This window comes from Camponotus vicinus, unplaced genomic scaffold, assembly GCF_025532165.1.
Source record: "Camponotus vicinus isolate PSW18456_S1 unplaced genomic scaffold, iyCamVici1.0 SCAF_1, whole genome shotgun sequence".
Lineage (NCBI taxonomy): Eukaryota > Metazoa > Arthropoda > Insecta > Hymenoptera > Formicidae > Camponotus > Camponotus vicinus.
In genome coordinates, this window is record NW_028141945.1 from 8,903,381 (window position 1) to 8,920,584 (window position 17,204).

General features: G+C 35.8%; 1 protein-coding gene across 13 annotated transcripts in view; it reads left to right on the forward strand.

The window, feature by feature from the left end:
• Positions 1–17,204, forward strand: part of LOC145972364 (uncharacterized) — a 71,469-nt gene that overhangs the window by 31,913 nt on the left and 22,352 nt on the right. For 4 of the 13 annotated variants that reach the window (XM_083100924.1, XM_083100941.1, XM_083100927.1 and 1 more), the window contains exons 2-7: positions 5,448–7,122; positions 11,921–12,109; positions 13,891–14,001; positions 14,880–14,969; positions 15,212–15,298; positions 16,290–16,388. In XM_083100924.1, the coding sequence (XP_082957050.1) occupies positions 5,482–7,122; positions 11,921–12,109; positions 13,891–14,001; positions 14,880–14,969; positions 15,212–15,298; positions 16,290–16,388 (2,217 nt within the window). In that variant the 5' untranslated portion in view covers positions 5,448–5,481. The remainder of the gene's footprint in view (positions 1–5,447; positions 7,123–11,920; positions 12,110–13,890; positions 14,002–14,879; positions 14,970–15,211; positions 15,299–16,289; positions 16,389–17,204) is intronic. The other 9 variants (XM_083100930.1, XM_083100945.1, XM_083100959.1 and 6 more) reach the window with 7 other exon arrangements.

A 17,204-nucleotide genomic window follows, 5' to 3' on the forward strand; every position in this document is an offset into this window, starting at 1 on the left:
GCCAACAACGCCGGTTCGCAGTCGCGACTGGGTTCTATAGAGGCGTAACTTCCGTTAATATCGTGGCGGACTTGGTGCTCTTGGTGCATCTCGGTGCTGGCACATCCGCGTATGAGAATATCATACGCATTCCGTTGCGACGATTTCGTAAGCGGGGTCAGAAATTTGCGAGAGCGCACGAAATACATATACTAGATACTGTACACAGAAAAAAAGGACATTCTCGTTTTGAAAACATATTTAGTTTTAACGTGGAAATCTTGAAATGAGATTATATGGCGTTAATTAAAGAAAAATATAATATAATTCAATCAAGAAAAATATATTCTTATGATTTAAGATTTAATTTTCTTGAATGGAAAAGAAACAATGTTAGATAAAAAATAACATTTTTAAATCAAAGATTATAATTTTCTTAAAGTAGAATTAAATAATTATATATTCTTGAGGTGATAATTACAATATTGAAATAAGACTATAATATTGTTGAAATTTAAAATTATTAAATTCTTCTAAAGAAGATTATAAATTGTTGCGTATATACGAAACAATGAACGCGTTAGTTTAAGTATATAAGTTTTGATTTGACACTTATTTTTTTTTCTGTGTACAATAATATAATTCCAATGCTCCAGAATAAGATGCTATAATTTGACGTACGCGGAAAATTATTGCTAACGTTTAACGATGTATTTTACGCATCATCTTTTCATACGGCAAACATATTAAATTTAATGCCTCTGCGACGTAATATTCGTGCAAATGAATTTAATTAGCATATGACAAAGTCGACGAAAAATTCAATGCAATAAAATAAATTGAAGCAAGCGTTATTTAAGCGACCGGCAGGAATTGCCTAACAAGCGTGCTATATATCCTCTCGACCCTGATCTTGCACGACCACTTGCGCGGACTATATTTTGCATAACCATAAACCGACGCTACTTCATCGAGTGGCAGATGGTTCACCATGCGCCTTCCTGAAGAGTTTTCTTTGCTCATCGATAGGGAGAAAGTCAAGTATGCGGGTCGAAGAGATCAGATTCATATATGTATGCTTATTATGTCGCAAAATGAAAGAACGGATTATGATAAATATAGCTAAGTAAATTATTATTAAAAGTTTTTCTTAAATTATCTTAATATCGCTAGTAGAATAATCAAAGGATCATTAAAAAATATATATAATCGACCAAAACTAGCCAAATTTCTTGTTTATTTGTTAAAAATTACGACGTTTCGACCATATGGTTGTGGTCTTTTTCAAGTATACACTGGAATATTGAAATCGATAATTCGATTTTTTGATTTTTTGGCGGTTTGAATAAAAACAGCAATAGACATGAATTGACTGTGAACAATTTGAATAACTTACGGTTCAGATAAAAGAGTATAACAATGTAAATCTTAATTTTGTAAACTCTACATATCACAATTACAAGATCATTAACGTCTTGCCACATTTGAAAAAGAGAGATTAAACCAAGGGGTGTCTCACTGACTAAAAATTTGTACATGTATTGCGAATTATCAGGTAATTTCAAGTAATTCCATGTAATGCACCATGTACTCTAAGTAATGCGACGTAATACGAAACAATTCCATGAAATATAAAGTAATTCTATGTAATGCAAATATATTTATTTATAATTTTTTATTTTGCAAAATATACATATTATAAATTTAAAAAAATGTCTTATTTTAAACTTTGTTCCAATTATTAATTAAAAAAAAATCTTTTATTTTAAACTTACGAACATGAACACATATAAAATACAAATAAAATTAGTACAGATCGGAATAAAATCATTAATGATTTTATAAATTATAATATTTAGTTATACATATATTTTTTAATTATTCATGTATATATTTATTTTATATATATATATATATATATATATATATTTTAATTATTCATGTATATATTTATTTTATATATATATATATATATATATATATATATATATATATATAAAATAAATATATACATGAATAATTAAAAAATATATGTATAACTAAATATTATAATTTATAAAATCATTAATGATTTTATTCCGATCTGTATTAATTTTATTTGTATTTTATGTGTTCATGTTCGTAAATTTAAAATAAAAGATTTTTATTCTAAACTTATATATATATATATATATATATATATATATATATATATATATAAGTTTAGAATAAAAATCTTTCATTTTAAATTTACGAACATGAACACATATAAAATACAAATATTTGTACACATATTTGAGTTACGTATAGTTAATCATTATATATTCTCTTTAATTCTTTGTATCTTTTTTCAATTAATATTTTTTCATGTCTATTTAAATAAAACGGTTCGGTTCCAATTAGAGTAACTGATCCAAAGAATAAGTATTCATTTTGTACTATTTGAATATCTGTTTCTTTAGGCCATTTATAAACATCTAATTCGGATTTTAAAAATTTAATTTTTGTAGAATTTTCAAATATTTCAATGACTCTTCCAATATAGAATGTGTTATTATAATAGGCAGCATAATATTTTTCCTCATCCAAAAGTCTTAAATTGGAAACAAACTCTTGAGAAATTATTTCACATTCATTTACATGCTGTTTGATACGTTCACAAATTTCAACAAAGTTTGTGATTTTTGTTTGATTTATATCTAAAACAAAATTTCTTTTTGTCTTTGTTCGATCTAATCTGCTTGGAAAATTTGTTATTTTTTGTGGAAGCTAGATAATTTCATCAGAATTGCTGTTGTCATTTTGATTTGCCTCCTTAGTAATTTCACTCTTAGAAAAATCCGAGGAAAAATCCAAGAAAAGACTTGCATTATATGATGTTAGTTGATCATCCGTATAAAGTTGAGTACATATGAAATTAGAACTTTGTGATACATTTTCAATAAAATTAATTTCTTTTTGAATCGAATCATCAACACTTGATGAAGAACATAATGAGACACTTGATAATTTTTCAGCTTCCATACATGTATTTTCTTGAGTGCATTATCATACGGAATTATGACGACATTATTATTACATTCATCAGGTTGTTCATTAATATTTTTTTCTATTACATTAGATTTTGGATTTACTTGAAGAAAATTTAAAATATTAGAATTTTTTACCATATTTTGACTTTTTATTTTTAAAATGCGTTTTAAAATGCTTATTAAAATTTGAAAGAACCCATTTATATTTATTATTTTCAATTTGTGTAAATGTTTTAGAAAAAAAAATTGCACTCTGTGCAATTTACATAAGCAGTTTGATTTTTTATTTCTATGCTAATATCTAAGTTAGAAAGAGTTTGTGATTTTTTAGCTTCATCATAATCGATGTTTTGTAGGAATTTAATATTATATGTAGGAATTTAATAATATAATTTGAAACTACGTTTTTAATATGATTAACAGCTTTAGATTTATCGTCTTCAGTTAAATAAGAAGATTTGTTTTTAGATGTCTTAATTGTATCATCAAAATTATTTTTATTACGTTTTATATTTCTATCTTTATTTAAGCATTTACGTTTATTAGACGTGCTTTGATGTTGTGTACTAACGTCACATAAACATTCTAAATTTTTTTCTTGAGTTTTTTCAAGAATAGTAGATTCAAGAAACTTTTTACTACTTTTAATTAATATATTTAATAATTCTTTACGCCTAAATAAAATTTCAAAATATTGTTCTTTTGTCGTGTATATACCAAAAAAATCTTTTTTTTCTTCAGGAGTTAACAATAAAGTTAACTTTTCTTTGGCAAAAGTCTTTCTTCGTTTATTTTGCTTATTGATATGATATTGTCATATCCAGTAAAAAGGAGAAGTTGCTTCAAATAATCAGGAGATACAATATCTTGTAGACTGAACTTTTCTATAAGTTTAACATCGACAATATGTGAGTGGGAATGGTTCTGAACGGCCGTACATGCATACAGACACTGTGTACCGTCCAAAATGACCCCCACTCATCCCCATTCCTATGCTATCGATGCTGCTTCAGACGTAAGCGCGGTAAAATGCGAAATAATACAACGTAATGCGAAGTAATTCGAAGTAATGCAAAGTAATTCGAAGTAATTCGAAATAATTCGAAGTAATTCGAAGTAATGCATAAGTAATTCCAGGAAAAATGTACATGTATTGCGACAGTGAGACACCCCTTGGATTAAACGTTATGTCAGTGTGAGACTTCGTCAAAAACTGAATATGTTAAATCGGAAATAATAAACTACACGACCTTTATTATTTTGCCATAGATGTTGTTTAAGTTATCCGTGTCCTTCTGTAGGTTGATTGAGTTATTGGATTTTTTAATATAAAACATTTCAGCAATTTCTCTCTTTCGCACATATTTCTCATTGTGTAATATATTAGGTTTCGTCCAGTCAAATTCGTGTCCTGATTCTAATCTATGTTTACTTATAACAGAATGATTCGTTTCATGCAATTTTATATTGCTAAAATGCTCTTTCACTCGAGTACGTAAATGCCTTTTTGTTTGCCCAATATATGACACATTACAATTTTTGCAATTTAATTTATATACAACATTTGTTTTATCGTTATTATGTAAAATATCCTTACCACGTTTTATTAAGGTATTTAGTTTTTTTGTTATTTTATAGACAATGTTAACCACAACCATATGGTCGAAACGTCGTAATTTTTAACAAATAAACAAGAAATTTGGCTAGTTTTGGTCGATTATATATATTTTTTAATGATCCTTAAATTATTATTCTCAATATGTGCTATTATGATTGATTAAGAAAATCGCAAGAGTATAAAAAGATTTATTATGACATAATTTATATAGAATTTTGAAAGAAATATTTGAACACAAAAATTTTATTTTGATGAAATTTATAGTGTGTCCTTATAATATAAAATTTAATCTTGAGGTTAATGTATATATAATTTAATTTTGATAAACATACTCGTGCATCTTTATTCGATATCTATTTTATAAGAACAGCGTGTTATAAATAAACTTTTCATTATATTATTCGAAACGTTAATTTTACGCGTAGCGTCTTACGTTTCCTTGCTTTGCAAACGAGCATCTCGTGGAATTTTTATTCCATCTCACACTTTCTAGCTCGAAATTACATAGGAAAACCGGTTACTCGTGAATGTTATTTATCGGTTCTACATTTCACGTTCCCGTTGCCCAGTTTCAACTCTGTATTAATCTGAATCTCGGCATTAATCGTCTATAAATTCATACGTGCTCTTTTTGTTCGCGTTAGGAAGAGAGAGAAGCCTATTATTGCAACATATCATATATTCTCTTATGAAGTGTCGAAATATAAAAGAAGTTTATTGGCTTATCGCGACATTAACATTCTTTAAATTAGGACAAGTTCCCGATTACATTAATATCGCATTATAAATGTGCTTATTTATATTTCTGATGATTTAAATTATTGATCGTCTTCTTCCAGGTGCGTCCACAGTGTGACCGCACGAGGGATCACGATGGCGGAGGTGGCGACGAAGAAATCGATCAATGTAGTAAGTAGTAAGAAGAGCGAGGTGTGCGGTGTTCAGTCTAACAACGGTTTGATTGATTTGGATGATTTAACCGCGAGTAACAATCAACTAATCTCGTTATGCGACGAAGACGACGATGACGATCTCGTACTCACGAACAATACGCGTAACGAGCTCGATAATGAGGACAAGAGCCTGCAGGAATTGATAGAGAGCGAGCTAGCGCTAAGGATCTGCTCGAGCAAGAGCGACGACGACATCGCCGAAGAGCTCGAGGAACAATCCGTCGTCACTCAACCGGAGACGATCAAGAGGATCATCCTGGATCGTCGACCGGATCCTATCGATATTAACGCCGAGTTTATAGCGGCCGAGAGCGAACATTATGCTTTGATCGAGGAACCCCACCAAAACGGACATGTGTCTCCGGACGCCAATGCCGAGGTCGTAAAATCGGAACCGGTGTATTCTCCCGACGAGGAGGAGGAACAGGTGTTTATCGAACAGTCGGAAGTCGTTCAAGAAACGTGCGATGACGATTGGCTGTCGAATCGAAAGGAACCTGTCGAAGAGTATCAGGCAATCACCGAGGATCACGTCATGCCTGCCACAGACGTCCTGGATTCTAGTAACGTCACGAACGAGCTCATCGACACGTCGATCTCCCAATCCTTCGCGACTAAGGAGGAGGAACTGGCGCAAGAATTGCCGGACGACGAAAATCTTTATCATACCGATGTCGATCAAAAAAATGAAATAAATGCAGACGTCGTTCAGGATACGTGCGTCGAGCAAGCATTGCTTTCGAGCAGCCAGCAGTTCTCCGACAACTTCGACGAAGCGCTCCATCAAAGTTTCAATAATCTGGAGTTTCCAAACGAAGAATCTCCTACGAATGAACATATCGAGAAGCTCGAGGATTCTCCCGACTACATCGAAGAAAAGATTCCTGCGTCGCTTATTTCCCAGGAGAAACAGCCTTCCGAAATCATCGAAGATGCAGACTCGAAGTTGAGCGAGGAACACAAAGAGGATCCTCGTTGCATCCGGGAACAATTTGAAAACTCCGACGATGGTATCGCCAGCCAGCCTGAGATGTTCACGAAGACGGCCAGCACTCAAGAGTTCCTCGCTACGGAGCGTCATATGCTCAGCGAGGAGGCCAATCAAGAGACACCTCAGATCGTAGCGTCAGAGATTACCGGTTCACCGGCAATATCGATCCTGGAGAGCGAATCCGTCTCGGAATCTCCCAGAGACATCGCGGAAGAAGCGCAGAACCCGGTGGACGAGTCCTCGAGCGAGCTGTCGGCGTCGGATTCGACATTCATCGAGAAGACCGAGGTCGTGGTGTCGGATACGAACGTGACGATCTTTTCGGAAACGAAGCTGGTCGTCGAGCACGTCGATGAGAATTTGGACTCATGGACGACGGTCGAGGAAGCCACGAAATCAGCCGGCGTCGAAGAGGATCGTGAGATGGAACGCAGCGGTGACATTAACGAGGCGACGAGAGACGATAACGAGGGGAAAGCGGATGATTCGTTCGCGCCCCCCACGTCCCCTCGCGCGCCCCTGGCCACACCGGATGAGACGGAGACGAGCGATGTTTCTAACGCCTGCGATGTAAGTGTGCTTTTTTCGTGAATTAACTCGATGCCCACGTATAACGAAACGGCTCGAGGGAAAGAGAGAGAGAGAGAAAGAGACTCGAACAGCCGACAAGATCCGTTTACATATCTGCATAAATCGAATCTTGGCACTCGCAACTATTTTCAGTGTTTAGGAATTAAAGTTAACGATGTGTCACTATCATAAACTTTATGACAATGACACATTGATTTAATTTGCGAGTGCCAAAGCAAATTCACCGTTTCAAAGCACTTTCTTTCGAGCCAGTCGTTTCTACAGGTAAGAGCAATGATCGTTTTGTTAATAATTAATGCCTGATTGCCGATGATTTGCCTTTGATGTTTTATCAATGTCAAATAACATTATTGTTATCACCTCGTTAAAAGTTTAAAAATTAATATCTTCTTTTATGGTATTACTTATCATTAAAATCGTGCCCGATCAATTGTGCGAAAAATAATTCCAAACGTTTCATTAACGTCCGACTAGTTCACATATATACAGATTGTGTAATTTATATATCTTGCAATTGATAGGGTTGTTTTCTGCCCTTGTCGGTAAAGAGCATACGCATAGAACGCATCTCATATCGTGTAGAAAGAGAGAGAGAGAAAGAGACGCAATCATGCCATAACTTAAGCAAGCCCGTTCGAGGTTGCTTGTGTTGGATAATTCTTGCGAGCGCATTGTGAATTCACTCCTCTTAGCAATCTCCGCAAGACTAATTGCGCCATCGCTCTATGTAACTCCTACGCATGTTTTTACACGTTGGAGGGATTAATCTCGTTTATTCCTCTTTTTCGACAGCGTTTGCCTCCAGGTAAACGATTCTCAGAACGTCCGCGGGATCCACGTATAACGTGATACTCTCATCGATGTGCGTAGAATTTTAATAAATTTATGTTTTAGCAAATTTATGTAATTTATACAAATTACACAGCGATCGGTGATCCGTTACTATTAATCCGTTTAATTAATTTTCCAGTTTTCGACGTACTTGAAATAGTCGAGAACAAGTATAAGTCTAATTAATCGATAATCTCTTCCTCCCTCTTCCCTTCTCCTTTCCTTGTTTACGATTATCCATTTATCTCAACATTCCTGCATAATTGCAACTTGTGACTCGCAACGTACCTTTCGCTACAACTCATTACTCGAAAAATCCGAACCAGTATTATCTGCCTTCATCTCCTCGATGCCCTCGAAGGTACACCCTCCCACGATCAGCGGCGCGTGACGATCGCTCACGCCACAAATTTCATGCAAATGCGAGATGTGCGACGGCAACGGAAGTCGAGTTATCACCGTGGATTTTCGTATCAACCCGCGAAACGTTGCTTATCATGCGGCGGTACAATGACACTTGCTTCCTTAATTGAATTGATTTTCCGGAAATAATTAATCCTCGAAAAAGAGATATTTCATCCTTAATTGATTCATTTTCTAACTAGTATCGTATTCTAGATATTCGGTCAAACTTGATAATTATATCCCTAAGTTTTATTTACTCTTCCTGTAATTTTCTATTTTATTATCTATGCAATGCAGATTTTTCAAAAAAGATAATTTTCTCTGGGCAATAATTGCTTTCATTGCTTATGCAAATTAAGAAAATGTAAAAGGAGAGATACAGGATGATATTACACATAAATAATATATTATTTATTCTTATTTTTCCAATGAAGTATCTGCTTATCGCGGTGTATTTGGAATGCAAAATTTTAAAAATAGTAAATTTTTATCGCGAAATTGTACTTCTTTTCTATTTTATTTAAATTTAGAATATTAAAAAATTTCAACGAATTTTTTTCCCTCTTCTTTTTTCATTGAATTTTCATTTTTTATGAGACTCAATATCAGTTTTATGTCACCAGTTAAGGGCCGACCGAGATCGAGGTCAAAATCGATCGTACGCTCGTATTGCGCTCTCGTAAGAACGGCTTTTGCCGGCCGCTTGTTCCTCGGGACGTTCCACCTCGGCTCGGTTCTGCTGGCTTGAGCAGCGGTAATCCAGAGAGCTCTCACTTGGCCAATCGGTTCCACGTGCCCGGTGGAAACGGCCAATCGGGAAGCGCGTGCCACGCTTTGGAGAGCATCGAGTTTCCTGAACCCGTTACGAGACGCGCACGCTCTCCTCGGGAGACGCGTTCCTCCGGTCTCTCAGACATATCTGAGGCACCTTGTGCGTCTCTTCGCATCGCCCCCAGCGTCCCGAGGATGATCATCGATCAGGTACGACCTGGACGACGATCGGTCTGATTCATCGGTGCTGGTGCAGGTCGCTGATGGATTCGGCCGCGAGCGGGGGAGACGATACGGTTGTTGAGCAAGAACATTCGCCTTTTTTCTCCCCGATCCCCCTTGTAGTCTTCTCCTTCTTTCTTTCTCTCTCTCTCTCTCTCTTTCTCTTTTTTCTTCTCTCTCTTTCACTCTACATGACTCCCACTCTCGCTTCGATCGCCGGCCGTCTCGCTCGCACTTGAAATTCGGCTCCAATGACTCCTTCTTTCTTCCTCTGTCCTTCGCCGACCTCGTTGCCAAGGTGGACGCGCGTCCGTCATTCTGAGTGCGTGGCCGGTGCTAGAGACTACTAGGATAAGTTCGCGAATCGTTTGGGTACACCATTTTGTATTTTGTGAACCAGTGATGATGTGATCGGCGCGATTGCCTTTCTATGGGAAAGTTCTCGGTGGAGAAAAGGTCGGAAGGCGAGTATCTTCCGGTTTCCTCGGAATGAGAGTGAATACAAGGATCAAAACGTAGCGCTCTCTCGAAGCTCTGCTTCCGTATTTTTGTGCCAGAGAGCACGTAAGTATAGAAAGCAAATAGCCTGTGAAACATCTCAAAGAGACTTGCTATGAGTTCCAATTGTCCTAAAGATCTTTGAAGAAAAATTAACAAGACGCATCAGAATTATTGTCAAGATTCGCGAAATTCTCGTTTTAATTCCCTATGATGTATCGAGCATTGAACATCCTCCTTTCTATTAACATAGTGTTGTCAGTCGATCGATGTTTACATTCGATGTGTATTCAATCGACGTTCAAATGAAAATAAATATAAACTCATGACGACGACGGGACTCAAATGTTGTGCTTAGTGTTTCTTGAGTCTCGAGGTAATTAATAGGCAAACGTCACGTCGTCTTGATTACCGTCAGTGCGCATTATGTCACGGCTTTGCGTTACGCTCGCATAGCTCATGCGTTCCGGAATATTGCTTTTCGCGCGCGGAACTCTTATCGGAAGTCTTCCTTGTCGGGCAGTCATACTTGTCGAACGATTAAGCCGTTGCGCATAAATCGGAGCTCTATGAACACTCGGCGCTCTTATCAGTCGCCTCTAAACCGATACGTCGCTGTTAAAACCTAGTTCCGCTATATTCCGAACGAATCAAAGCCGGATCATTGCTTTGGTTTGACGAGGAGAACAAGAGCGACTCACCTTTTTAATTTATAAATTCGAAAATTAATGCTTTTCTAATTTCAATTTATGATCCTGATTTCTTTTTCTTGACTTGTGGGACCCGAGCGCGTAAACTCTCTCTTCTGATAATTATTCCGTTACCTCAGCATGTTATCGTAAGCGTGCGCGACTCGAGTTATTACGAGTCGAACAATTACAAGTCGGCCCGAGAATCACGTAGGCGGGCGACGTTTTAATTGCAGCGTGCGATATCGGAGCAGTTCCGCCCGCGCCGGTGAAACCATATGATTAAACAAATATTCCGTCGCAAATCTCGCCTTTCTAACGTGCAGATGATCGCGTTATGTACGCTCACGTATGCACATCGCGAATGTGCGCTGAGAATACGCGGTTGATCATCCCAAAGAACAGCTTGCAACGGGATATTTGGATAAGCATCGTGTTGGAGCAATAATTTTGATTTGTGGGTAAAAGGAATATTCAGTCAAAAATGGTTAAAAATATTTTCTATTATATCTTATTGTATAATATATTATTAACTAATTAATAATTATGTTAAATAATTGTGATAGAAAAAGATGCTCGATATTGCAATTTTTAAACGATTTCTTTAAGGAAGAACCGCGATTGTTTTATTGGCCAAAAACTATGTAATTTATTATTTAACTTATTATTTTTTATTATTATTTAATTTATTATTATTATTATTTAATTTATTAATTTTGATTATTATTTAATTTATTATTTTTTAAATATAAGTTTTCTGATTTACATTTTCCACAATAGAATTTTACGTACACAGAACGATAGACAAATGGAGAGATAGACTCTTAATAAAAGCTTTAGGCAAGGGAGATTTATTTTTTTGTAAATCATCAAATAACAAAGATAACGTAAACGGTGCATTAATGTCATTTTCTTTCTTTCACTGCCCCATACATGTCTGACGGAAGGATTGCGTTACAATACCGTGAAATTGATATTATTGCTTGCAAATTGCATTCGTTGGGCGAACGTAAACTTTCGTGTTCCACCGTAAAGACCGCATTTCACTTACGTCGACGTGCGCAATAAAGTCCATTGAATCCCAGAACGCCACAATAGCACACGCTTAAATCTAGTTTCTACGGGCCTGTATTCCTTTCCGGGAGACCCGCGTGTGCTAGATACCATGTAGTCACGAAAGAATTATATTCGGTATCTCCAACGGAAGAAATTACCATTAGCATTTCCATTTTAATTGTTCGAGACGCGCGAAGAATCCCAGAACGCGCGAGAACGATCAAAAAGAACAAAATTCAAACTCAGGTGTTCTAGATTTAATTCATCTACTCATTTATATTATCTTCTTTTCTATTCTTTCGCAGAGCGAGAGCCGCGAGGAAACGGTGACCGCCAGTTCCGTGGTGACCTCCTCGAAGGTTGGAACGAAAACGAAGAAGAAGAAGATCGAGGGCGTCGCAGGTAACGATGCCACCTCGCCGAACCTTACACCGCGCACAAAGAAAACCAAGAAGAGCAAGAAGAGCGATCTCGAGAAGGAGAACATCTCCGTGGTAAGTGATAAATCGTTTTGATAGATGCGCAAGCGCGCGCGCGTGTGTGTGTGTGTGTGTAATATATATATATATACAGGATGTCCCGCAGCTATCCGTTCACCCATGTGGATTCTCTAACAGCCGAGTTGAAAGAAAATCTGATAGGACGTCAAATCAAAGTTCCAAGTCGAATTAAATCCCGTGTAGAGTTATCTCAAATCTCGAGCTCTGACGAGTCGTATTATCATCGATGTATCGACGTTTTTTCGCTAGAGAAACAATTGGATGGGTGAATGAGGGAAATCAGCGATTATTCCGGGACACTCTGTATATACGTTTTGCAACGTAAACGCTATGCTCACCAGTTTATTTTGTTCTGTCGCGTTAATTATCTACACGGCGTATATATGTCAACGCGATTTCTTATCCAATAAGCGTCAATTATTCGATTGGTAGTTACTCTAGAAACATAAGGACGATCCTCCATCATGCAAAATGCGCGGGTATAAAATAACTGTGCACAGAAACCGTTATCACGTTAATTACTGCTTCGCTTGATAAAACTCTCTGGTGAAAATCAAAACTCGGTGAAAACCGGAAGCTGACATTTTTCGTCATCTGCATGCGCCGGTTTTTCCGGGTTTCGTTGGCACAGATATAGGAGCGAGTTTTCTATTTAGCTCCTCTTAGAATCAGAGATCCGATACGCTATCGAAGCGCTGATGAAGTGGAGCGGCGAACGATATAAATCGATCGAGATTGCGACGTTTTCCCTTTGCAGGCTACGTGAACGCGAGCTTTTACTTCTGTTCCGCGAATCATCCTTTATGACGTTAACATCGATGGAAAAAAAAATGTTTGGTATTTATATTATACAAAAATCGATTGACTCAGCAAGATTTGAATGCATTAAACGATTCGTCATCAATTGCAGAGGAAAGATTTGAAAGTTGTATTATCGTTTCGTTATGATTGTTACTATTTATGTCTTGACTCATAAGGCAAACTTACAACTGCTCGAATAGAAACAACTATAGTAATGATTTCAAGCCAGTACTCATAACAATCGTGTCATGCGAATCTTATCCCTTAATTATGCCAATTAACGGTATCGTGGGATGTGTCTTGTTTATCGCGTGAGTACAATATATGTGTGAGTATATATATTTAGAATGTGCTAAATTTATTTCTCTCGTTGCCAACTTAATTTTGCATATAAATTTTCTGTTATTTGCAAATTAGCTCTCTCTTGCATAATATCGGTTCAAATACGCACATCTGTATTGATAAAATTATAAAAATTTATTATATAAATTATATTTATATAATTTATTATATAAATTATTTATATAATTTATATAATTATTTTTTTATATAACTATTTATATAATTTATTATATATAAATTATATATTTATTATATATAAATTAATTATATAAATTACTTGTATATTTAACCAGCAAAATATGAGATAAATTTATTGTCGTAAATGCATTGCTTCTTGTATTAGTTGCTCGTGAAATTTTTATCGAGGAAGACTGAATTTTTTTCTGAATTGAAATCAAAAAAATTTTCATAAATTCAGAAAGAACGTGAAATTAAATTTTTTTAAATGTTTATACTTATGAAATTTGGATTCTGAAAAAATACATCGCGTAAATAAAATTAATGCAGCATATGATAATTATTCTTGATATCTCATACGCGATTAATGACTCGATACAAATTAACGTAGACGCAGCTTATTAATCTCTCACTATTGCATGCTCAGTGTGTTTGTGTTTCTTTTTTTTCATCAGAACTGTAGCTTACGAGACGCAAGCATGCATACGGGTACTCGGCGATCGCATTCAGAGATGATCGATTTCTCCGACGAGGACGATTTATCGAACGTCAATGTTAAGTCGCTGGTAAGTTTCGTTAAAGCGTATTGCCCAGATTAACCGCAAACTAATAATTATAATCGAGACATTATTTAACCTTTTATCTTTACGAATCTTAATCCAATTTTGTTATTAACATTATAATCTGGATAATTAATTTTTGCTATCATATACTTTACACAAGATGTTTCGAAATTGTATAAGATGTTCTTTCATATTTTCATTCAAATTTTCGTAAACGGAGCAAGTCAGAATTCTTAGAATTCGTCAGCATAAAATACATTTTTGACATTTAAGGTAAATCTTAATGAAATATTCGATATTCTCTCTTTCTTCTCGTCTTTTTCGTTTCTCTCGGTAAAGCTCTCTTCTAGTAAAGCGTTTATGCGTTCGCGAGAGATGCTATTTTCTCGCTTTAACTTTCCGCAAATGGATAAACGCGGGCACGAGACTTATCCGAGCCCTCATCTCGCGATTTACTAGACACGATCGCGGAAATAATGGCTGGCGCAGCTCTAAATAATTAGCGCGACGTCTGATTAAAGGCGTCGGTGAGATTATGTTGTCACCTTCGGGAATTGCGTGAGTAAATTTGCACTTTTACGCGAGTAAGTAATGAGAATAAGTAATGAGCATGACCGAGCACGTTTGATAAAGTCGCTTTTTACGAGAGGGAAAGTTGTAATTTCCTGCTATGTTGGAACGAATGATTGAAAGGTGACGATTGGCATTAACATATAATTAAGTAATGCATATTTTTTCCCTCGCGAAAATACCCCGTGTAATTGTGATTCACAGCGCGGGATCGCGCTAAAACGCACTTGACCGTACTTAATATTCGTTGTTTGCATGCATACTCACTGATCCGCGCCTGCATTTTGTTCTTCTTCTTTTTGCGCATGCAGACACAGAACTATGTCTCGGAGACGAGCCGTAGCGATCAGGAAAAGTTGTGCAGAGAACGAATCGCGACCGGCGTGTCCATCAAGCAATTAGTAAGTAATACGTAATTGACTATTTATATATACACACATTGGCAGGGAAATACATATAGTGAGGAGATTGATACAGGCGAGATAAATTCATTTTATCGAACATTTTTTTCTATGTATAAGATAGGAAATGTCTCGTTTCTATTTCTATCGACAAAATCGATAAAATTGTTTCGTATGCTTTCGCCACAAATTTGCTTCGTTAATAGCCGATACATATGTCAGATGTATTTTGTCACTAACAGTGTCGCAGCTTTGGCGACATCTCGAACATGAGCGATGGCGACCAGGCGGCTTTTGGGAAAACCAGCCACGCGGTGGAGACCGAGGAGGTTTGTATAATATATGTCTATTATAATCCGTTTCAAACGTGCATCGAATGTTACGTGTTCGTTTTGTCTTATTCATTGTAGTTGAAAAATGATATAAGATACAAATTTAAGTGGAAAATGCTCATCTGTTTATTCGAATTAGAAAGTTTGAGAAACATTTTTTATACAAAATAGAATAAAATAGGCTTGAAATTATATTTTATTAAATAACAGATTTTAAAGATGAGGTTCTTTTAAATGTTTTAATTTTCTTGAGTAAGTTTTTTCATCTTTATAAATTTTCATTCTTCCCATAATCAATAATTTTTTATTCGTAAAATAAATATAATTTATTTGCGATTTCTTTCTTAATGACAAAATAAGAAGAGATTGCGTTTAGATAAAATTTGTGCAAGCATGCAAATGCTTATTAACGATGTCGCAAATTAGTTTTCGTCATAATACGACATGTACGACAGGAATGAATTGCATTATCTAACCTTCGTTATTGCATGAGCTACTTCCGATATTTGCTTCATAACGTGACGAATTTCAATCATATAATACAAACATTTTAATAATATACTAATCATTCATCTAGAGCGCGAGTTCTGTGACACATGAAATATTAATATAATTAACATTTTTATTCTGAAAAATATTATTTTTTCCTTTTTATAATACAACAGAATTTTTGCAACAAAATGGAAATATATTTTGTAAATACAATATATCGATTAATATTATGTAAACAAAATATTTTGTCAGATTTTATTGCACAATTAAAAAAATATAAATAATAAGGTATTATTATTTATATTATTATATTATTATAAAATTAAAAAAATCATATAGCATGTGAAATATTTCCTACCTCGGATAAGAAACTTTTTTCCGTAACTTTGACGGATCCATTATCGCTTACGATCGATATTTCACAGAACTCGCGTCTCTCGAAAAACGACTCACTGCTAATTTGTATTCTCGTTGACGCTTTCTCGCTCGACTGTAGAAAGCGAGATCGATGGGTGATCTGAGAGTATGCGAGCAGGGTTACTCGAAATTCACCAAAGACGCGACAGTCTTCGCCAGGGTGTCGGTCAAGGCGCTCGTAAGTACTTTTTATAAGTGACACGGACAACATCGAAGTCGGCCGAGCGATAAATCGCGAACTCTCGATCTAATGAAACTACATGTATCTTTCATCGTGGCTCGCGATCGGCAATTTCTATTCGAGAGTAACGATCTGTAGATGACGGTGGGCGTGTAATTGTTTTATCCTATCCGGTACTTGTGAAGACCGTCGATTATTTGCCTCGTTCGCATTAATCGCGAATAATCAAACGAAGGAAAAAATAGGGACGTTGCGTTCTAGATGTATAACGTTCGCGATCATTTTCGTGGAAGTGGAAGGCAATTAATTTCCTTTTGTCTCCTTTTCATTTAGTTTTAATATTTGAAAAAGTTAACAGCTCTCACGCAAAAAATAATGCAAACCTGATCGAGTTGACTTTCACTGTTGGCATAAATCTACATCTTTATCTCTCTTTAATGCTACTCATTAATTAATTAAATTTATTCTGTAAAACACGGCGTTACTTGATATTAAGGCTATATAGGGCAGGAGATTTAACTTCGATTTAACCTTATAATTTCTTAATACGCATATCTCTCGGCGGAAAGCGAGGTGAGAAAGGAATTTTGGTAATTCGGGTTCTCTCCTTGAATAAGCGCTCGGTCAAGTACAGTGTTCTCCGAGAACTCGCATGCACACGCCAGAGCAGTTGATTCCATCGCGCCGCGAATGCTGTCTCTCCATTTATGGAAGGGCCGACTTGATAATAACCACTACTCATTTGCCCTACTTCAGCCGATTGCGTGGAAACGCGAACTCCGGATGGCGATTATGCGTTTTTTTTCCACCCGC